This window comes from Marmota marmota, unplaced genomic scaffold, assembly GCF_001458135.2.
Source record: "Marmota marmota marmota unplaced genomic scaffold, marMar, whole genome shotgun sequence".
Lineage (NCBI taxonomy): Eukaryota > Metazoa > Chordata > Mammalia > Rodentia > Sciuridae > Marmota > Marmota marmota.
This window is the reverse complement of record NW_026000102.1, coordinates 728577-746995: the sequence shown is the minus strand read 5'-3', so window position 1 is coordinate 746995 and position 18419 is coordinate 728577. Positions and strand designations below refer to the sequence as shown.

The 18419-nt window shown below is 54.6% G+C and overlaps 2 protein-coding genes across 2 annotated transcripts in view; one reads left to right on the top strand and one right to left on the bottom strand.

The window, feature by feature from the left end:
* Clcn6 (chloride voltage-gated channel 6) overlaps positions 1-13700 on the top strand; it is a 22827-nt gene extending 9127 nt beyond the window's left edge. The window contains exons 10-20 of the mRNA XM_048783557.1: positions 96-222; positions 2994-3120; positions 3339-3492; positions 3612-3771; positions 3859-3965; positions 5117-5303; positions 6360-6517; positions 6604-6760; positions 8669-8776; positions 8863-8988; positions 10935-13700. Of these exons, the coding sequence (XP_048639514.1) occupies positions 96-222; positions 2994-3120; positions 3339-3492; positions 3612-3771; positions 3859-3965; positions 5117-5303; positions 6360-6517; positions 6604-6760; positions 8669-8776; positions 8863-8988; positions 10935-11015 (1492 nt within the window). The 3' untranslated portion in view covers positions 11016-13700. The remainder of the gene's footprint in view (positions 1-95; positions 223-2993; positions 3121-3338; positions 3493-3611; positions 3772-3858; positions 3966-5116; positions 5304-6359; positions 6518-6603; positions 6761-8668; positions 8777-8862; positions 8989-10934) is intronic.
* Positions 13701-15692: 1992 nt separating this feature from the next.
* Nppa (natriuretic peptide A) lies at positions 15693-17196 on the bottom strand. The gene is made up of 3 exons (XM_048783600.1): positions 16887-17196; positions 16462-16764; positions 15693-15963 (listed from the first exon to the last, which is right to left on the bottom strand). Exons 1-3 carry the CDS (start codon positions 17085-17087, stop codon positions 15952-15954), a joined length of 516 nt encoding a protein of 171 aa, XP_048639557.1. The 5' UTR covers positions 17088-17196; the 3' UTR covers positions 15693-15951.
* Between the last annotated feature and the right edge of the window lie 1223 nt (positions 17197-18419).

Here is an 18419-nt window from a genome sequence, read left to right as displayed (position 1 = left end):
TCCTCTGGGGACAGCGGGGAGGGTGGGCGGGCGTAGGGTGGGCTCTGCAGGCCAGGCTGTTTACTGTATTGTGACAGCAGTGCTCTGCCTCCTAGGGTCTTGGAGAGCCTCTTGGTGTCCCTGGTAACCACCGTGGTGGTGTTTGTGGCCTCGATGGTGTTAGGAGAATGCCGACAGATGTCCTCTTCGAGTCAAGTGGGTAACGGCTCATTCCAGCTCCAGGTAACCAGTGCTCCTGCTGCCTTTGTCCTGTGTACACAAAGGAGAACCGAGAAACATGCCTGTTTAGAGCTCATGGTGTGGAGGCTGGCCGCTCGACACCTGTGGCAGGTCTCTGGGAGACATGGGAATGTCGTCTTACCTGAGAGAGGTTGTGCACCAGACGCCTCTGTCCTCACCTGCGCCAGTGACCCTGGAGGCCACAGAGGGAGCTGCTCTCTAGGACACAATGGCAGGAGGCTGGCTGTGCAGCCTCCAGAGCCCCCCCACACACTGCTCCTCTCCTTGCCTGCAGGGACCCCGTCCAGGGCCTCCTCCCCACTGCCTCACCCTCATGGTTGTGAGTCCTTCTGGCATAGGGACAGAGGGGTGTCTGTCAGAGTGAACCCTGATCCTAACTCTCTTTTTGAGGGGGTGGTATTAGGGATTAAACTCAGGGGCACTCAATCACTGAGCTCCATCCCCAGCCCTATTTTGTGTTTTACTTAGAGACAGGGTCTCACTGAGTTGCTTAGCACTTCACTTTTGCAGAGGCTGGCTTTGAACTTGCAATCCTCCTGCCTCAGCCTCTGGAGCCTCTCAAGCCTCTGGAGGCTTGTGCGATCCCAGCTCTTCTAGCTCCTCGGGTCCTGCAGGGTTGGGTTCACTCACTGGCATGTCCCTTCCTGCGTTTCTCTTTTCCCTCCTTGAGGGATGGTGTTTTCCAGAACCCTTCCCTGAGGAGTTGGGCGGGGACTTTACTCTTCCCCTGCTTTTGGTCCACTCTAGTGGGTCTGGGAGCAGCCACGTGTCTGGCCTCTGTGCTGGACCCTGGTGAGCCTGCTCTTCACTCCACCTTCTCGCTGCTCCCGAGCAGCCACTCAGATCTCTCAGAGCCCCTCAGGTCCCTGGTTTCAGATGGGGGTACCTGGGAGTTTCCCCTGGAACAGTCATGAAGGCCAACAACCAAGGCCCCTGGGCCACAACTGACCCTTGGAACTGCTTGTCTGTGCAGCCCCAGGTTAAGGGTAAGAAAAGAAGAAGGTGCCACAGAGACTGCATGTGACCTGCAGAGTGTAAAACGCTGGACCTTATGGAGAGAGACACTGGCTGGCTCCTGTCACTAGTTAACCCCAGGGCTGCCTCATTTCCCGACAGTGGTTTCCAAAATGTGGTTCTGTAACATTGATATATGATTCAAAAATAAGAGAGCATAGTAATCAAATGGGCTAACCAGAATTAAATAAGTTTCTTTAAGCCATTATGTCCCATCATCCTATATATAGGGCACCTATAAAAACTTAAATTGAGCAATTGTATAGGTGTCTTATTAAAATCTATAGGTTTTCATAGGTCATATGTGTAAGATGATGGGACATCATAGGACATACAGGACTTCTTAGGGCCTGTGGCATTCTAACAAGTGTTGTAGAAGCTCAGCACTGTAACTGTGTGCCAGATGTTCCACACCATTTTCCAAGCCTGATCACATCCTCACCACTACCATGCTGATAATATCCTCCCCAGTTCACGGACTGGAAAACTGAGGCCATATGAGGTTTTGACTTTGGCTAGTAACACGTAACATGAGAGTAGTTAATATTCCCTTGCTATGGATGAGGAAGGTGAAGTTTCACAAAATGAAATACCTTCCTAAGGTCACTGGAGTGGCAGAGTTACTCAGAGCCGTCTGGTTTGGAGTCTACCTTGCTTAGCAGACACGCTGGTTTCTAAGAAGTGCTGTGGTGCTTCTCAGTGCAGTTGATCACAGAACTTTCTCCGGAAAGCCTTCAGGACCCATGTTCCTCCAGACACAACTTGGGAAGCCCTGCATGTGTCACTTGTAAGCTGTTGGCTTGTCCACTGTGTACTGTGCTCTGCTGCCATGGTGGGCTCTGCAGGCATTTCTCCTATGCCAGGCTCTGCCAGTAGTAGGCGCTGTGCTCTTCCTCCTGCAGCCTGCCTCCAGCTGTGCTTGCACCTGGTGGGATGGTACAGACTGTCCCTAGCATTGTGTTAACTTCTGCACAAGGGCCTCTGGGTAGCCTCATTGATAGAACTGAATCCAGGAGAACCCGTATTCTTATCAATCCTTGTGACAGGGCCCTGTCAGGTGGACAGCGATGGGGTGAGGCACATCCCCTGAAGTCATCAGTTAAAAAACCAGAAACATTGTTCTACAGATGCGCCCCCCCCCCCCAGTAAATCAGGTGGTGCCAGAATTTCATCTTCTCACACAGAATGAAGGTGAGCACAAGAGGCTTGAATGCGGAGAAACAACCCTTTTCCCATTGGGTTCTGTTCTCCAGGTGGGGTCAGGGGAGAGGCAGCCAGGAGCACGGTTTCTGCTGTCCGCCCTGGTGTCAAGCTGGGTTTCTTTTGCAGAAAATCCATCACAAAGGCTTTTTTCATTCAGAACCAAAGTTGGGACTTTCGGTAGGGTGACTCCCCTGACCCGTCAGCTCCCAGCCACTTGCTTCTCACCAGCCTCATCTTCCCACAGTCCTTGAGGCTCTCAGCCTGGCTTCTAGCACTGTCACTTACAAAATCAGCTCCAGGGAGGAAGCAGGGCTGAGCCCACGGTGAGCCATGGTTGCTGGTTTGGAGTATGGTTGGATGAAGGCCCTCATCCTGACCCTTGCAGAACCCAGAGGATTCAACATGGCAGTCAGTGGCTTTTGGATGTCTGTCAGGTTTTGCTGCTATTTCACCTGCAGGCAAAACTGTTCCCAGACTGACGTATTAGGGGTGCCCTGTGGTGCCCTAGTGGTGACTCTTGGGTTCCTTCTTTGTAGGTCACATCAGAAGATGTGAATTCAAGTATCAAGACATTTTTTTGTCCCAATGATACCTACAATGACATGGCTACCCTCTTCTTCAATCCCCAAGAGTTTGCCATCCTCCAGCTCTTCCACCAGGATGGTGAGTGTCCGCTGCCCCTTCCCTGCGATGCAGCCTTGCCCTTCATTCAGAGCAAGGACAGGGCTTTTCCTTTGTAAAAAATGGCAACCAGGTAAGAGTTCTGCCTCCAGCGCTGGCAGGTGCATGGGGTGGGGGCTAAGGGGTTGGCAGGAGCCGGGGCTGTCGCTGGGCCTCAGCAGGCGCCTGGCTGCAGGACTCAGATGGTTCCTGCATCACAGGGACTTTCAGCCCCATCACCCTTGGCTTGTTCTTCGTCCTCTACTTCCTGCTTGCGTGTTGGACTTACGGCATTTCTGTGCCAAGTGGCCTGTTTGTGCCTTCCCTGCTGTGTGGAGCTGCTTTTGGACGTTTAGTCGCCAATGTCTTGAAAAGGTACGGTGTGAGTGTGCGCGTGCACGGAGGTCCTCGTGCAGGGTGTGGAGGCTGGCCCCGCACCGCCCTCCCACACTGGCGGCATTCTAAGCCATGTTCTCGGTTTCCTTCTTCACCAGCTACATCGGATTGGGCCACATATATTCAGGGACCTTTGCCCTGATTGGTGCCTCGGCTTTCTTGGGTGGGGTCGTCCGGATGACCATCAGTCTCACAGTCATCCTGATAGAGTCCACCAATGAGATCACTTATGGACTTCCCATTATGATCACTCTGATGGTGAGCATGTCCCTCCCAGGCCCTTTTCAGGTCAGGGCCAAGTTCACCCTGAAGGGCCCATTTTCAGGTCTCTACTTTGTGTTTCAGGTGGCCAAATGGACAGGAGACTTTTTCAATAAGGGCATTTATGACATCCACGTGGGCCTGCGAGGTGTGCCACTTCTGGAGTGGGAGACAGAGATGGAGATGGACAAGTAAGGCCGTGGTTCCTCTCCCAGCCTCGCGGCAGAACTTCCACCTCCCGGGCCTAGGGAAGGCTGGTCTGCGGGTGGGAAATAGTAACAGGTTTCTTGGGTTGGAAGAATGAGCACATTTGTTCTCCCAGCATGTGTGGGAATGTTGAACAGCTTGGGGCGGCAGAGCCCAGGGGACAGGGCAGGGGCCAGGAACAGTGGAGTCGTGGAGGCAGGGCCGTTCCTGCTCCTTTGACTCCTGCAGCACCTGGTTACATTTGAAGTGGGGTCTCTGGATGGAGTGTGCAGTGTGGTTGGACGTTCACATTAAGGTAGAGCTCGCTCCAGCAGGGCTCCGCGTGCACCCAGCAGAATGTATGGTCAGCAGACATTGTCTTGGGCGTAGTCAGCCCAAAGCCCACCTGATGATCCACAATTACTTTGGGCCTCCTGTCTGAATAACAGGCAAGGACCTGATGGCTAATGCAGGGGTCTGCAGGCCATTTCTGTAACAGGCATGTAGTAGATGCTTTCAGCTTTATGCATCTCTGTCACAACCCCCAGCTCTTCTGTTACAGCAGGAAACAGCTGCAGATACCATGTAAATGAGTGAGCAAGATTGGGTTTGAGCTGTGGGCTGATCTGACCTTTAGACCACCCCTGATCTAAAGGCTATCAAGGGTAGCTCCTCCCTCACCCCATCCCCGAGGATTGAATCTAGGGAGACCAGGGGTGTTCTACCACTGAGCCTCCCGAGTAGCTGGGATCACAGGCATGAATCATTGTGCCTGGCCCAAAGATGGCTTTTCAAGTTCCAGTACTAGCAGTTAGCAACTCACTGGCAACATGTGGAATATGCCGTGGAGTGCCGGGCAGGGATGGCCAGTCCCTGGGTGAGCTAGCAGGTTTGTGTTAAGGGGACATTAGTGTTGAAGCAAGGGTTGAACAAAGGCTCACCCGTATGACAAAGCCAGAGTTCATTCCAGGCATGGGGACACGTGGGGAACAGCGTGTGTAACGGGCAGAATGGTTTGGGTTCAAGGAGCTGTTGGGGATGGCTCAGGAGAGGGGCTCCGAGTGACGCAGGCAGCCATGGAGAACAGTGCAGCCCGTCACTGCGTGCTCCAGGGGCCCATGGGCTCTCATCAGGCTGGACTGCTCCTCCCCCCCAGGTTGCGAGCCAGTGACATCATGGAGCCCAACCTGACCTACGTCTACCCGCACACCCGCATCCAGTCTCTGGTTAGCATCCTGCGTACCACAGTCCACCACGCCTTCCCTGTGGTCACAGAGAACAGGGGCAACGAGAAGGAGTTCATGAAGGGCAACCAGCTCATCAGCAACAACATCAAGTTCAAGGTAAGGGAAAGGGCCAAGAGGAGAAGGGTCCTTGGTGTCCACACTGTGGTGCTGCCACCTCCTAGCTGGGATGGACTTGAGGGACAACCTGACGGTCTTCACTCTGTGCCAGAGAGGAGGCTGGGCCGCACAGGTGCACCCACCAGACCACAGGTGTGTATCCATTCTTCCTTCTTTTTTTTTGGTGCTGGGGATTAAGCTCAGGGGCACTTTATCATGGAGCCACATCCCCAGCCCTTTTTTATTTTTTACATTGAGACAGGGTCTCACTGAGTTACTTAGGGTCTTGCTAGTTTGCTGAGACTAGCCTTGAACTTGTGGTCCACGTGCCTCAGCCTCTTGAATCACTGAGATTACAGGCTTGTGCCACCATGCCCAGCCAGAAGGGACTCTGACCTACCTAAAGCAGAGAAGGGAATCTCATGGAAGCATCAGGACTGACAGGAGGGCTGAACAGCCGTGTGCTCTGGGGACAGAAGCACAGAGCCTCACGATGCCCCAGGAGGAATGGGTGCTGCTGCTCTCCCTGTGGGTTCTTCCCAACCCAGACTCCAAGAAGAGGGCAAGTCCCACTGCCTCACTTGGTCTGTGTGCCCCTCCTTGGCTTTGGTGGTTTCAGGAGGGTAGCACAGATATTAACAGTCCCACCAAGACAGGACGTGGGAGGGGGTTGGTCCCCTCTGGAAAACTGAGGTGTTCTTCCTGACTCAAAGGGTAGGGATGTCGGGGCAGCAGAAATCACGGGTCAGGGACTGCGGTGTGGCTCAGTGGTAGAGCACTCGCCAGCACGCCTAGCCCAGTGCCCAGGTGCGGTGCCCAGCACCACAAAGGAAAACCAAAAGCCTCCTGGACAGCTGCGGGGTCCATGGCCCAGTCCTGGGACTCTGGCCCGAGAATCAAGCCCACAAGTCAGCGAGTCCCCTGTGGTCCATCGGGGCCCCTGCGGTCCCGCGTCAGGATGTGTCTTGACCCTCATTGTTCCCGGGTGCTTGGCCTCTGAGTGCAGGGGTGGCCTCCCTGTGTGAGCCTGTCATTGTCACTGCTCCCCATCCACAGAAATCCAGCATCCTCACCCGGGCCGGCGAGCAGCGCAAGCGCAGCCAGTCCATGAAGTCCTACCCTTCCAGTGAGCTGCGCAACATGTGTGACGAGCACGTGGCCTCCGAGGAGCCCAGCGAGAAAGAGGACCTCCTGCAGCAGATGCTGGAGCGGAGGTGAGGCCCGCCGTGCCCGCCGCGGCGCTCGGGAGGAGCGGCCTTGCTGAGGGTGTGCTAGGCAGCGTCTGGTTTTTGTGTAACAGATACACCCCCTACCCCAACCTATACCCTGACCAGTCCCCGAGCGAAGACTGGACCATGGAGGAGCGCTTCCGCCCACTCACCTTCCACGGCCTCATCCTGCGCTCCCAGCTCGTCACCTTGCTCGTCCGAGGAGTGTGTTACTCTGAGAGTCAGTCGGTAGGTGTCGGCTTAGCCCCGGGATTTGGAGGCAGGCGGGGAGGAGCACGGGCCTGAGCTGGGGAGAGCAAGGCTGAGTCCCGCCTTCACACCCCTGAGCAGCTGAGCCCAGGCCCCCGCAGCTGCCTCCTGGGTCAGGACACCCACCCTCTGCTGCCTTCCACCCTCCACTGCCCTCCGCCCTCCACTGCCCTCCGGCCAAATGCTCATCCAGCGCCTTCCTCTCAGCGCGGAGGCTGCTAATGCTGAACCCAGGGTGCTCTACCACTGGGCCACATCCCCAGCCCTTTTTATTTTTTATTTTGAGATGGGGTTTCCTTTAGTTTCTGAGGGCCTCACGAAGTTGCTAAGGCTGGCTTCGAAATTGTGATCCTCCTGCCTCAGGCTCCTGAGTTGCTGGGATTGCAGGTGTGCACCACACGCCCAGCCGGGAGGGAACTCTTACACGTATCATCAAAAGAAACACCATTCTCACTGCTCGTCTGCTGTTTTCTTTTCATTTTTGGGGAGGAGCTGTATTGTTTGATGTGGCCCCTGTGCCACCTGAGGCCACCCCATCGCACACTTTCTTTGTGGAAAAGACCGAGAAAGTCGCCGAGAGACCTGGTTTCCAGGGTGACTCTCCTGGGTGGGCTTTGGCCACGAGGGGCCAGACTGTGGCTCTCTTTCCTGTGGGGCAGAGCAGCAAGGGCCCTGGTGGAGTCGAGGACCAGCCTGGCAAGGAAGATGGCAGGGGCGGCACACACTGCGTCCCGCGGGGCCTGGTCTGGCCCAGCTGGAGAAAGTGCAGGATCAGAGGTGCCCAGAGGGGATCAGTGGTGCCCAGAGGGCAGCCGACCACTCTGTGGGGACAGCTGTGCAAGATGCAGTTGCTCAGAGAGGGTTCAGAGGAGCAGGATCACAGCTGGGGAGAGCAGTGACCAAGGCTTGTGGCCCCTGTGCAGTGACTGAGAATTAAGGGAAGGCCCGGAGGGAACAGATGGCCTGTGTCACTATCTTGTGGCTGTTGTGTCAAACTGCCATAAACCCAGTTCCTGAAAACAGCAGGTTTATTCTTTCAGAGGACGAGGCCAGAAGTACAAAATCCAGGTCTAGTCAGCCCGTGCTGTCTCTGAAGGCCAGGAGAGGACCTGTCCTTGCCCTTCCCAGCTCCTGATGGCTGCCAGCCATCCTTGGTGTGTCTTGGCTGTGGACATACTGCTCTGGTCCTACCTCTATAGTCACATGGCATCCTTTATCCTCTCCCCAGTTTGTGAGGACAACTTTTGGATTTAGGGCTCACCCTAATCCAAAATGACAGAATGACGTCTTTTTTTTTTGTACCAGTGATTGAACCAGGGGTGCTTAACCACTGAGCCATGTCCCCAGGTCTTTTTATTGTTTATTTTGAGACAGGGTCTCGCTAAATTGCGGAGGCTGGATTTGAACTTAGAATCTCCTGCCTTAGCCTTCTGAGTCGCTGGGATTGCAGGTGTGCACTACCATGCCTGGCCAAAATGACCTCACCTTAACTTGATTACATCTGCAGAGACCCTGTTTCCAGTAAGGTTACTTCATAGACCTAGGGCTTAGAACTTGGCCACATCTTTTGAGGGGCCATAGTTTAATCCACAACTGCTACTTATTAGCACCTTTTTCAATTAAACTTCAAAATAACCCATTTGTATCTTGTAGCTAAAGAAAAGGATATCCAGAGAGGTTAGGGGCCTTGCCCAGGGTGACTCAGTCAGGGCCAGCGAGAACTGACTCTGGATCAGACTGTGTCCCTCCAGAGTGCCCGCTGCTGCCTGGGCTCTGCACCCTCCCCTGGGCAGGGGGCCTGGCTGTCAATGTGGATGTGAAGGGGGAGGGGCTGTAATGTGACCTGCCAACCCTGGTGCAAGGATACTGTCCTGGTTGGAATTGCAGAGTGCCAGCCAGCCGCGCCTCTCCTACGCCGAGATGGCCGAGGACTACCCGCGGTACCCTGACATCCATGACCTGGACCTGACACTGCTGAACCCCCGGATGATCGTGGTGAGGGGACTATCCCTCTGGGCCTGCCCTGTGTAGGGTGACTCTTTGTCCAGGCTGTGGGTGAACTTTTGCGTTCTCTTCTGCAGGATGTCACTCCATACATGAACCCTTCGCCCTTCACCGTGTCCCCCAACACCCACGTCTCTCAAGTCTTCAACCTGTTCAGGACAATGGGGCTGCGCCACTTACCAGTGGTGAATGCCGTGGGAGAGGTGAGTCCTGGTGAGGGGACCCGGGGGCCCTGCCTCTGTGGTCCTGCAGGCTGGTGGCTGATCACAGGGAGGTTTCTCAAACCTCAGCAGCTCTCCCGGGGACCCCAAAGAACCCAAAAGGAAAGCCATAGGTTTTTGTTCAATCCATTGGAAGATAAACATTCCCCTGTGTGTGGTACTTTTTTTTTGTTTGTTTGTTTTAACTGAGGATTGAACCTAGAGCCTCACATGTGCTAGGCAAGTGCTCTACTGCTCAGCCACATTTCCAGCCCTCTTTATTTTATTTTTGAGACATGGGCTCCCTAGGTTGTCCAGGCTGGCCTTGAACTTGCCACAGCCTCCTGCCTCAGCCTCCAGTGGAGGGAAAGGCTGGCAGAGGGGAGGACTGGCGGAAGGCTGTGGCCTGGGAACCCTTTCCCCTCCCTCTAGTGCAGATGAGCCTCGGCCCCGCATGGCCACCAGGTGGCGCCAACATGCTGTAGCCTGTCTCTGCTGGCCAGACCCTTGGGAGGGGGTGCTTCTTCATTCCAGTTTCTCTTCAATCCTGACCCCATTTGTGCTCCTCAAGTCCCCACCCGGGATGGCACTGTGTAGCATTAAATGAGAGACTTTCAAGCAGAATACTTGGAGAGTTTTAAAGCTACCACACCTAGTAATTATTGCCACAAGTTTATTATTATTGTTACACAATTATTGTTATTTCCTTTTAGAAGAATAAGAAAAACAGGTGATCAAACAAAACCAAGCCCTCATCCCTGCTGCAGCATCACCATGGCAACATCCCGCCCTTCAGTCTTTTTGCAAGACCAGAGATTGACCATATGTTAAGTTTTGGTGAAAGAGAATTGCTGTTCATTCTGTACAGGAGCCTGATTTTTCACCTAGTATCCACCTGTGTATGGTGTTACTTTGTTTGGCAGAACTGAGGATCAAATCCAGGGCCCCACACATGCTAGGCAAGCACTCTATCACTGCGCCACATCCCCAGCCTTCTTTATTTTGCTTGAGACAGGGTCTCACTAAATTGTCCAGGCTGGCCTTGAACTTGTGATTCTCCCACCTCAGCCTCCTGGGTCACTGCGAGTACAGCTTCCATGGTGTCTTGATGGCACTGTAGCATGGCTGTCCCATTCCACGTCCTCTCTGCTGGATATTCAGTTAAGGCACCCTACAGCAGACCTCCCTTTTGGAGGCTTTCAGTACATGTGGCCAGCTGCCCTCTGGAGAATGATGCTAGAGGAAGCATCCTCTGAGCAGTCCGGAGGCACATTCTTATGTGAGTTTATTTACAGAGGATGAACTGTGTTTCTTGAAAGGTAACTGCTAACTCCATTAACCAGTTCAAACACAGTTTGCAGTGTGACTTTGGGGCACCCACCATCAGTGACATCGGGAACCACTCTAAGGAATTGTGAACAAATGGCTCTTGTCGGTGGCTCTGCAAGGTGGTGGTTACAGGTGGATGTAGCAGGGGCCTTGGGCTCAGGAGCCTCTGGGTCCCTGGCTCTTGCACACACCAGTGAAGCAGGCAGGCATGGCGGGAAGGGACAGTGCTACAGCACAGGCCCTGTTTAGGACATGCCAGGGCTGGGGCTGTCACTCGATTGTAAAGATGGCAGAGGCCCTGGGTTTAAACCCCAACCCCAAAAGAAACAAATACAGGAAATGAAGACAGGCCGATTCAGGTGTCGGCTGCCCAACTGAGACCCTTTTTAAAAAGAGCTACTCTTGCCCCCTGAGCCTGTGAGCCCTAGCTAGTTACCTGCTGTAGTTCTCTTACGTAGGAAGCCTGTGAAATGGCTGTTCCGTTCCTCTCATGCCTGGCCCTGCACTGATCAGGCCCCGATTCTGTCTCCTTCCACATCTGGTGACAGACACACTGGGCCAGCTGTCCTTGCCCTGGGTTTTCTTCTGCAGGTGACCTGGGTCTTTTCCCTTTGTCCTAGATCGTTGGCATCATCACGCGGCACAACCTGACGTCCGAGTTCCTGCAGGCCCGCCTGCGGCAGCACTACCAGACCCTCTAATAGCCTGCCTTGCTGCCACCGCCAGCCCCCCGCTCACACTCTGGCTGCTGCAGCCGGCTGGGGCTGTTCTAGGGCACGGGGTTCCCGGCCACCCACCTGCTCAGAACCGGGTCTCGTGGAACGCTTTGCTGGTCAGAGGTCCTGGGGATGACATTGAACCATCAGAGTGTGGACTTTCCCGACTTCCTCAGCAAGTACCTTCCTTTTTCCTGCTCCCTGTGTTCCTGCCCATGTTGGCACAGGCCTGCCTCGGCCCCAAGAGATCCAGGACTGGAGGGGGAAGTCAGGTTGGATCCCCAGGGGACGCGTGGAGCAGTTTCTTGCCCCACATTGCTTTCCTGGACAGCCCAGCTGCTGCCTTAGTCCTCTGGGAAGAGCGTGGGTCAAGGCGCACCCGGGGGATGCCATTTGCAAAATCAGGTTCATTACTAAGTTTAGGAATCAGGCACCCGGAAGATTCCCCGTGTTCAGGGGCCACTTTGTTGGGTCTCTTCACTCGATCCTCCTCCCTTGGGACTGTTCACTTGATGTCTTCTGGTTCATCTAAGGGAACCTGTGTGCTCCTCGGGAATGCGCAGGTGCTCTGCCCTCTCCTTAGAACCTGCCCTCTGGGAACACTGCAGCTGGAGATGAAGAGTCCAGTCACAGGGTCAGATTGACCCCACCCTGTCTCTTCATTTGCAGATTGCTCCAGGTCTTCCAGGCCACATTTGTCCCCTAACAGTCTCCTATCCTTTCATCTCCACCATTTATTAGATTTTCTAAGTTTTTTTTCTCCATCTCCCTGATGAGAGGGCCCCATCTCAGTCTTGACTCACCCTCAAAGTTAATCAAAACCAGAGCCCCCCAGACTAACCCTCTTCCTGGAGCCCCGGGGAGTAGGTTATTCCTGGAGCTGGCAAGAAGTCCACCTGAGAGGGCAGTCCCTCAGAGGCTCCTGTAGGGGGAAGCAGGGGCTGCTTGCAGGAGGAGGTGTCTCCCCTTCACAGTCATCTCACTCTCCTGCTGCCAACCTCGCCATCCTCCTGAGGGGCTCAGGGACAGGGGCTCAGCAGGGTCTGCTGTGCTGCAGGGGTGGGGCAGGGGAGGTGCTTCCCGCCTGCAGGTGCCTGAAGGCTTTAGTGGTGACCAGAGGAAGCACCCTGCCTGCTCTTCCAGGACCCAGAGTGAAGATCTGGGTGGGACGTTGGCACCCATCTTTCTCCAACTTCTACATGTCTTTTGGCATCTTGGTCCCATCAGGTGTCCCTCTAGCAGCTGTTCTTTGGGACTCGAGATGGCGTTCATTTGCATTTAGTGTTTTTTAAACCATGAAATTGCCCCATGGCATCGGTGCCCTGGGCCTGGCTTCTTGCAGCCTGGGCATGGTGTCACTCCCGGCTTGGCCGGCCTCATGCCCCGTCCATTCTAGAGAATCATTCTATGTGTGCAGGTGGGCTTCAGGGCCTTTTCCAACTGACCAAGGCCTGTGGCCCTCCAGTCGCCCATTTGTTTATCCTTTTGACCGAAATGATGTTGACTTCTCTGTTTGCAGCATCTCTGGACGCAGGCTTGTGCATTGGGGTGACGCTCCCAGTGACTAGTTCAGGAGCTCAGAGCGCTTTTCAGGGGGTGCGTTCATCTGGTTGCAGCTTTGTACTGTGCTGCTCAGAGCTTGACCCTGTTTTTTCCTTTTACTGAGAACTGGTTTTATTAAGCCAGTTGCCCAAGGCAGGAGAACCAAGTCACCGCCTGTCAGAGGACCCTCACCCCCTCGCCCTGCCCAGTGTGGGGACCCTAGGCCTCAAGGGCTGAGCCGCCAGCCATCTGCCTCACTGAGGCTGTCTGGATGCCACTGTTGGACTTCATCCCTTGAGCACATCGAGTTGTTCTGTTGATAAGTTTAACCCAGAAATAGATAGTAGAGTGCAGACGCCTCCCTCGCCCTGAGCCAGTCACTGGCCACCGAGGAGGCCCCCAGCCCAGGCCCCCTAAAGGTGTGTGGATTCCTGGACTCCTCCTGTCTGCACCTGCCCCTCTCAGAAAAGCCCAAAGATGACAACTTCTCCACTTGTGACCAGACATCGTAAGCCTTGCTCCTTGGATTTCTGTGCAGTAGAAACCAGCGCCCACAGAGTCTCACTTGTTAACAGCCCTGCAGCCGCCTCGCCCAGAGCTGGCACCTGGATAAGGCATCTGCAGGGGGGAATCAGGTCACCAGAGGGGCTCTTCTTTGCTCCACCTCTGGCCTGGTGTTTGGGGCTCCCTAGCTGAGGCAGTGGGGTGACAGGTCTCCAGTCCTGGCGGAATTTTGCCCTTTGGGGGATCTCTGCTCACGCACGACCTTGTTTGCCCTGATGGGAATGGAATCTTGCTTGCCCAGACAACCACGTGACAGTTCTGATGCAGGATTGTGTGCTGACTGGGCCCCTGGTAACAAGGAGGCTTCAGGAAAGGCCACTTGGCCCTCAGTATTGACATGCAGTGCCGCCCTCAGCCCTGCTGACCTTGGGCGTCCCTCCTCCGCAGCCGCCTCCTTTCTGTTTGCACTGTTTGTTTACAAGGTAATGTGAGCTAATTCCACTGTGTATATAAATCGTATTTTTTTTAATTTGTAAAATTCTATTTTTATTTGAATTTTTGGAACTTGGAAGTTCTCATGGTAACTGTAACATGTCAGAGTAAAACGTCTGCCTGTCTCCGGTAGCCTGACTCCCGCTCTCTTTCTTTCGAGGGTGCTGGCTTTTAGCTTGTTCCCTCTCTTTCTGAAAGGCCAGTGTTCGGGTGCTGGGAGGTGTCTCGGCCTCAGCTCCTGTGGCTGCCCGGCCGCCTCTTCACCCCCACGGTGGGCTCAGCTGGATCAGGCCACCCGCTGCCTCTGTAAGCACCTAGGTCCTGCATACATCACCAGGTCACCTCTGGTCCTTCTCTCACAGAAACACCAGTCCACCCCAGGTGCTCATCTTTTCCTGCCAGAGTTGTGTTTAGGGACTTGCCACAGAAGGACTCCTCAGAACTCTGCCCAGAAGAACCAAGCCAGCTCAGCATCTGTGGATGTCACCACCCCGGGTGGCATCTGGCACTGCCATCTGTCACTACTCTTGGTTCACTTGCTTTTTGTTTTGCAAGAACTGTTTCCACGTCCTGCCCCAAGTCGCCCTGCCACCAGTGACAGCCCAGTCTGGCGCCTGCACCCACCCCTCACCCCTGCCTTCTCCAAGTTCAGGGACTTTCTGCTTGTGTGTTTGCCATTTTGGGTCAGTTCCAGTCAGCCAGCGCTCCCTCGCCAGACGACACCTCTGGAGGGTGCCCGACTGCCTCCCTTTCCCTCCTAGCAACCCGACTCCTGGTGCCCGGCCTCCGAGCCAGGCGTGGAGCGATACTGTGCCGCTCTATGCTTGTCCTCCTGAGTCACTCTGTGCTGCTTGGTTCTCTGCCCTCCTGTAGTTGAAGGCCAAATAAGGAGCAACTGGGACATGATTCGAGCTCTTCCCTCACCCCCGCCTCTTACCACCGTTCACTCTGGGCATCCCCTTCCCTCTGGCAGGGGCACATTTACTTGGTTTCCTCTTCCCAGTTTGTACCAGACCAAGACAATGTGGCCAGCAGTCACGAGCGTCCAAGATGCGAGGACTGCAGAGTGTTCCCCCTCCTGGCACTCACAGTCACACGCCAAACCCTGGCATAATAGTCACAAAAGGTTTTCTGTAAAAAGACTTGGGGCTACTGGGCACATGGTGTCAGGGAAGAAGTGGCATCTCAACGAGCCTCGTTGAGGTGAGGAGCACGTCTTTGGGGGGCCCAGGTAACAAGCCTTGGCTGGAGGGAGCAGCAGAAATAAGGCCCCAAGGGGTGGGTGTGTGGGTAAGGGGCTCACTGGAGTACTAGAACCTGCAGAGAAGGGCTGGTGGCTGGGGCGACAGGTAGGGGGCCGGTGGAATACCGCGCCCTGGTTAAGGTGGAATTTCCTGCTTAGGATAAGACCCTTTCCAGATGTAGACACAACAACACTGCCTCCTCCCCAGCAGCTTGCACGTGGTGCCATCCACAAGTCCAGGCCCCTTGGGCCTGAAGAGAAAAGACTATGCTCTGGTAGGTAGTTCACAAAAGGCACGGGAACTCACTGCCCCTGGTGGCCCCTCGCGGCCCCTCAGCACAGCAAACCTTTCTTCACTTTGCTCAGCCGTTGAACCCAGTGCACAGCCAGCTCTGAACCAAGCTGGAAGTGTGATTGGCTTGGCTGCCGCAGTGAACTCTCTTAAATGAATCAGATAAAACGTAGCTAATAGCCTCATTTTCTAAATGCCCTAAACAAAACAAATACTGTAACCCATAAGCAGTAGGGATGCAAGTGTTGTCTGTTGAGTGCGGCTGCGGTAGCTGTAACCAGGAGATGAAATGGAGAGGTATGTGAGTTTTATTTTCAATCAACAATGCCCTGAATGTGAGCAAGTCTGGAGAAGAGTAAAGGAAGTGCCCTTTCAGTCTCAGGGCCTTTCTGGGTTCTGGTGCTGAGGCTGTTGAGGAGGTGGAGCAGGTTGGAGGCTGCAATTTGAGGTCCCCACCTCCCACCAAAAATAAAGGGGGGCGGTGAAAGAGGAAGAAAGAAACAGCATTCTCAGACAACGGCCTACAGGGCTCCATTGTTCTCCCTTTGGAAACTGGGAAAAAAAAAAAAAAACTACACCGGGGCTCGGCTTCTGTCCGTGGTGCTGAAGTTTATTGGTTTTGCAAGGCTTTCAGTAGTAGGTGGGGTTGACAGTGACGGCATGGGGTGGGAGCGGCAGAGGAGCCACAGCTAAGCCACTTGATCTACATTTAGCATCAGATGTGAGAAATGTTGACAGGAAGTTGAAGCTCCAACAGTGTGCTCATCCCGACTCAGTGGCAATGCGATGAGACCAAACTTGGTGAGACCCCGGGTCGAGGGTCTCCTGCAGTCTGCCCGGCCAGGCTGTTATCTTCCGTACTACAAAGAGAAAGACATTCGGCTTGGTGATCTGGCTCTACTGGAGAGTCAGCATCATAGGACAGTGTCAAACCTTTTACTTGACCTTCGGGCAGCTACTCCCCCGCCCCCGTGCCCCCTCCAGCTTAGTGATCTCTGAGTTCCATTGAGCTCAGAGGAGCAGCCCTTGTCAATGTCACCTAGCTCCCGCAGGATCTTGCAGTTCTGGGAAGAACACGAATTGCTAATTAGCAGAGCAAAGGGGACTTGACCCTGTATTTTAATTGTTCAATGCTGTGGTAGTAACTTTTTTTTTTTAAGCATTTTTTCCAGCAGGCTACAGCTGAGTGTGATGACATTGTTCTGAGACTTGTGGGGCACCCCCCAAGTCGGGGTAGAAACTCAGAAGGAGTTATCTTCTACACTGGTCCCCTTCCTGTAGGAGTCCCCTGCTGGTACTGCTATGGCAATGCGACCCCATCTTCTTCCCATCCTGTTCCCAACTCCAGATCCTCTTACCCGGAAGCTGTTACAGCCCAGGCCACTGTGGGCTCCAATCCTGTCCATCCTTCCCCCGAAACAGCTGGATCTCGGCAGGCTCCGAGGGGCCGTCGGCTTGTTTCTCAAGAGGGCAGAGCGATCAGCAGAGTCCCAGGGGTCCCGCCCGGGGCCAGCCCCATCTCCCTGGTCTGGGCTGACCTCCCCGGTCCAGGAAGTCTCATCAGGGACAGCTGGCCCTGCTTCGTCATTCTGCTCGCCTAGGACTCGTGAGGGAACCTCATTTTCTAAAGGCATCTTCTCCTCCAAACGGTCTAGCAAATTCTTCACAAAAGGAAAATACAGGGGGAAGGGAGGGGTCTCGTTGACTTGGAGAGAATCGAAAAGAACCAGCCCAGCACTGGAAAGCCCCCTGGTGCCAGGCTGTACCTCCTTCCTGGCCCTACCTTGAAATCCGCCAGGTCTGCGCTGGACACGGCGCTGTACACGGGCTTGGCTCCCGCTTGGCCTGGAAGCTGGAACATCAGGAAGAGGAGGAGGCTCACGGCGACTGCGGAGAAGGAGCCCATGCTGGCGGCGGTCGAGGGGCGGTGGGGTGTTTGCTGCCTCTTCTCCCTCCTCTCTGGCTCCCCTTCCTTGGCCTGCATCCGTCACTGTCTCCGCTGCCCAGCGCCTCCCGTTTTTATAGCCCCTGCCGTCTGAGCATGCAGCAGGGCCAGAACCTCCCCATTCTGTCACTTGCAGCGATAAAGCGGCAGAGTGAGGAGCCCGCCGAAGATGCCCTTTTAAAGTTATCAGCCAGCAGCGCTGTCACAGCCCCTGCGCCTCGAGCCGCTCCCGCAGCCCCCCAGATCCTCCGCTGCACGAGCCACATTCTTGCTGATTTGCCTCAAGAGGCCCCCACTTCAAAGGTGTGAGAAGAGCAAAAAAGAGTCCTTGGTTATCTCCCCGCCGCGCCCCGGGATTCTTTCTCCTCAGCAACGGGGACCCACGCGGGAAGCAGAGGGTGGCCGCTGGCCGGGGCCCAACTGCCCCTGTCTGCTGGTGGCTCAGTGTCAGGGGCTCCAAATAAGGGTGGGAGAGGAGGGGATGGCAGGCGGCCAGGGGCTGGGGCCCAGGAAGTGCAGGCGGGCGCTCGGCTGCCTTCACACCTGATTCATCGGCTGGGGGCGGACCTCTGGCTGCAGACCGGTGCCCTCACCCCTGGGCGTCCTTCTCAGCGGTCAGGTGAAAGGGAGTCATTTTTTAGAGTATTGAGTCAGCTGGGAACAAATGCGATGAAGGTTCCAAGAATTCCGCTGGCAGAGGAGTGGGGGGACGCACTCCTCCTCTCCAGAGCTGCTCCTCCTTCACGTCCCCCGGCCCGCCCCCAGGTGTGCAGGGGACAGGCCTGGAGGAGGCGCCTCTTCATCTCCCCACCTTGCTGCTTGTAGACTGCTGGGAGCTTGCGGCGGCCCCGTCCTCTCCAGTGCCGGGGTCCTGCCCTAGCGGGTCCAGGGAGTCCTGAAGGATGAGTGGCGTCGGCGAAAAGATGGGACAGGATCGTTCCATTGGAGCAATCTCCAGAGAGAGAGGCTCTAATGCAGCTTTTTCTGGGTCATCTTTTATTACAATTTTTCTCATCATTATAGATTCAGAAAACGTCATTGATTTAAAACTTTGCCAAGACATGACATTTCCTTAACCATGATTGGGGGTACAAAAAAATGTAACACTAATTTACATTTTTCCAGGATATGACCTTTAGTTACTTAATTATTAAAAGTACAGAATCAGGGGCTGGGGATGTGGCTCAGTGGTAGAGCACTTGCCTAGCACATGTGAGACCCTGGGTTCGATCCTCACCACCACATAAAAATAAATAAAGTATTGTGTCCAACTACAACTAAAAAATAAAATATTTTAAAAAAATAAAAATAAAAAATAGAAGTACAGAATCATTAATAAAATACGTCACTAATTTACATTTTTCAGATTTT

Excerpts from the sequence above, each read along its gene's own strand:
- Nppa (XM_048783600.1), bottom strand. The coding sequence starts at position 17,087 with ATGCAGGCCAAGGAAGGGGAGCCAGAGAGGAGGGAGAAGAGGCAGCAA. Across the intron at positions 16,765-16,886 it reads CAGACCTGGCGGATTTCAAG|AATTTGCTAGACCGTTTGGA; the intron begins GTAGGGCCAGGA and ends CCTTTTGTGAAG.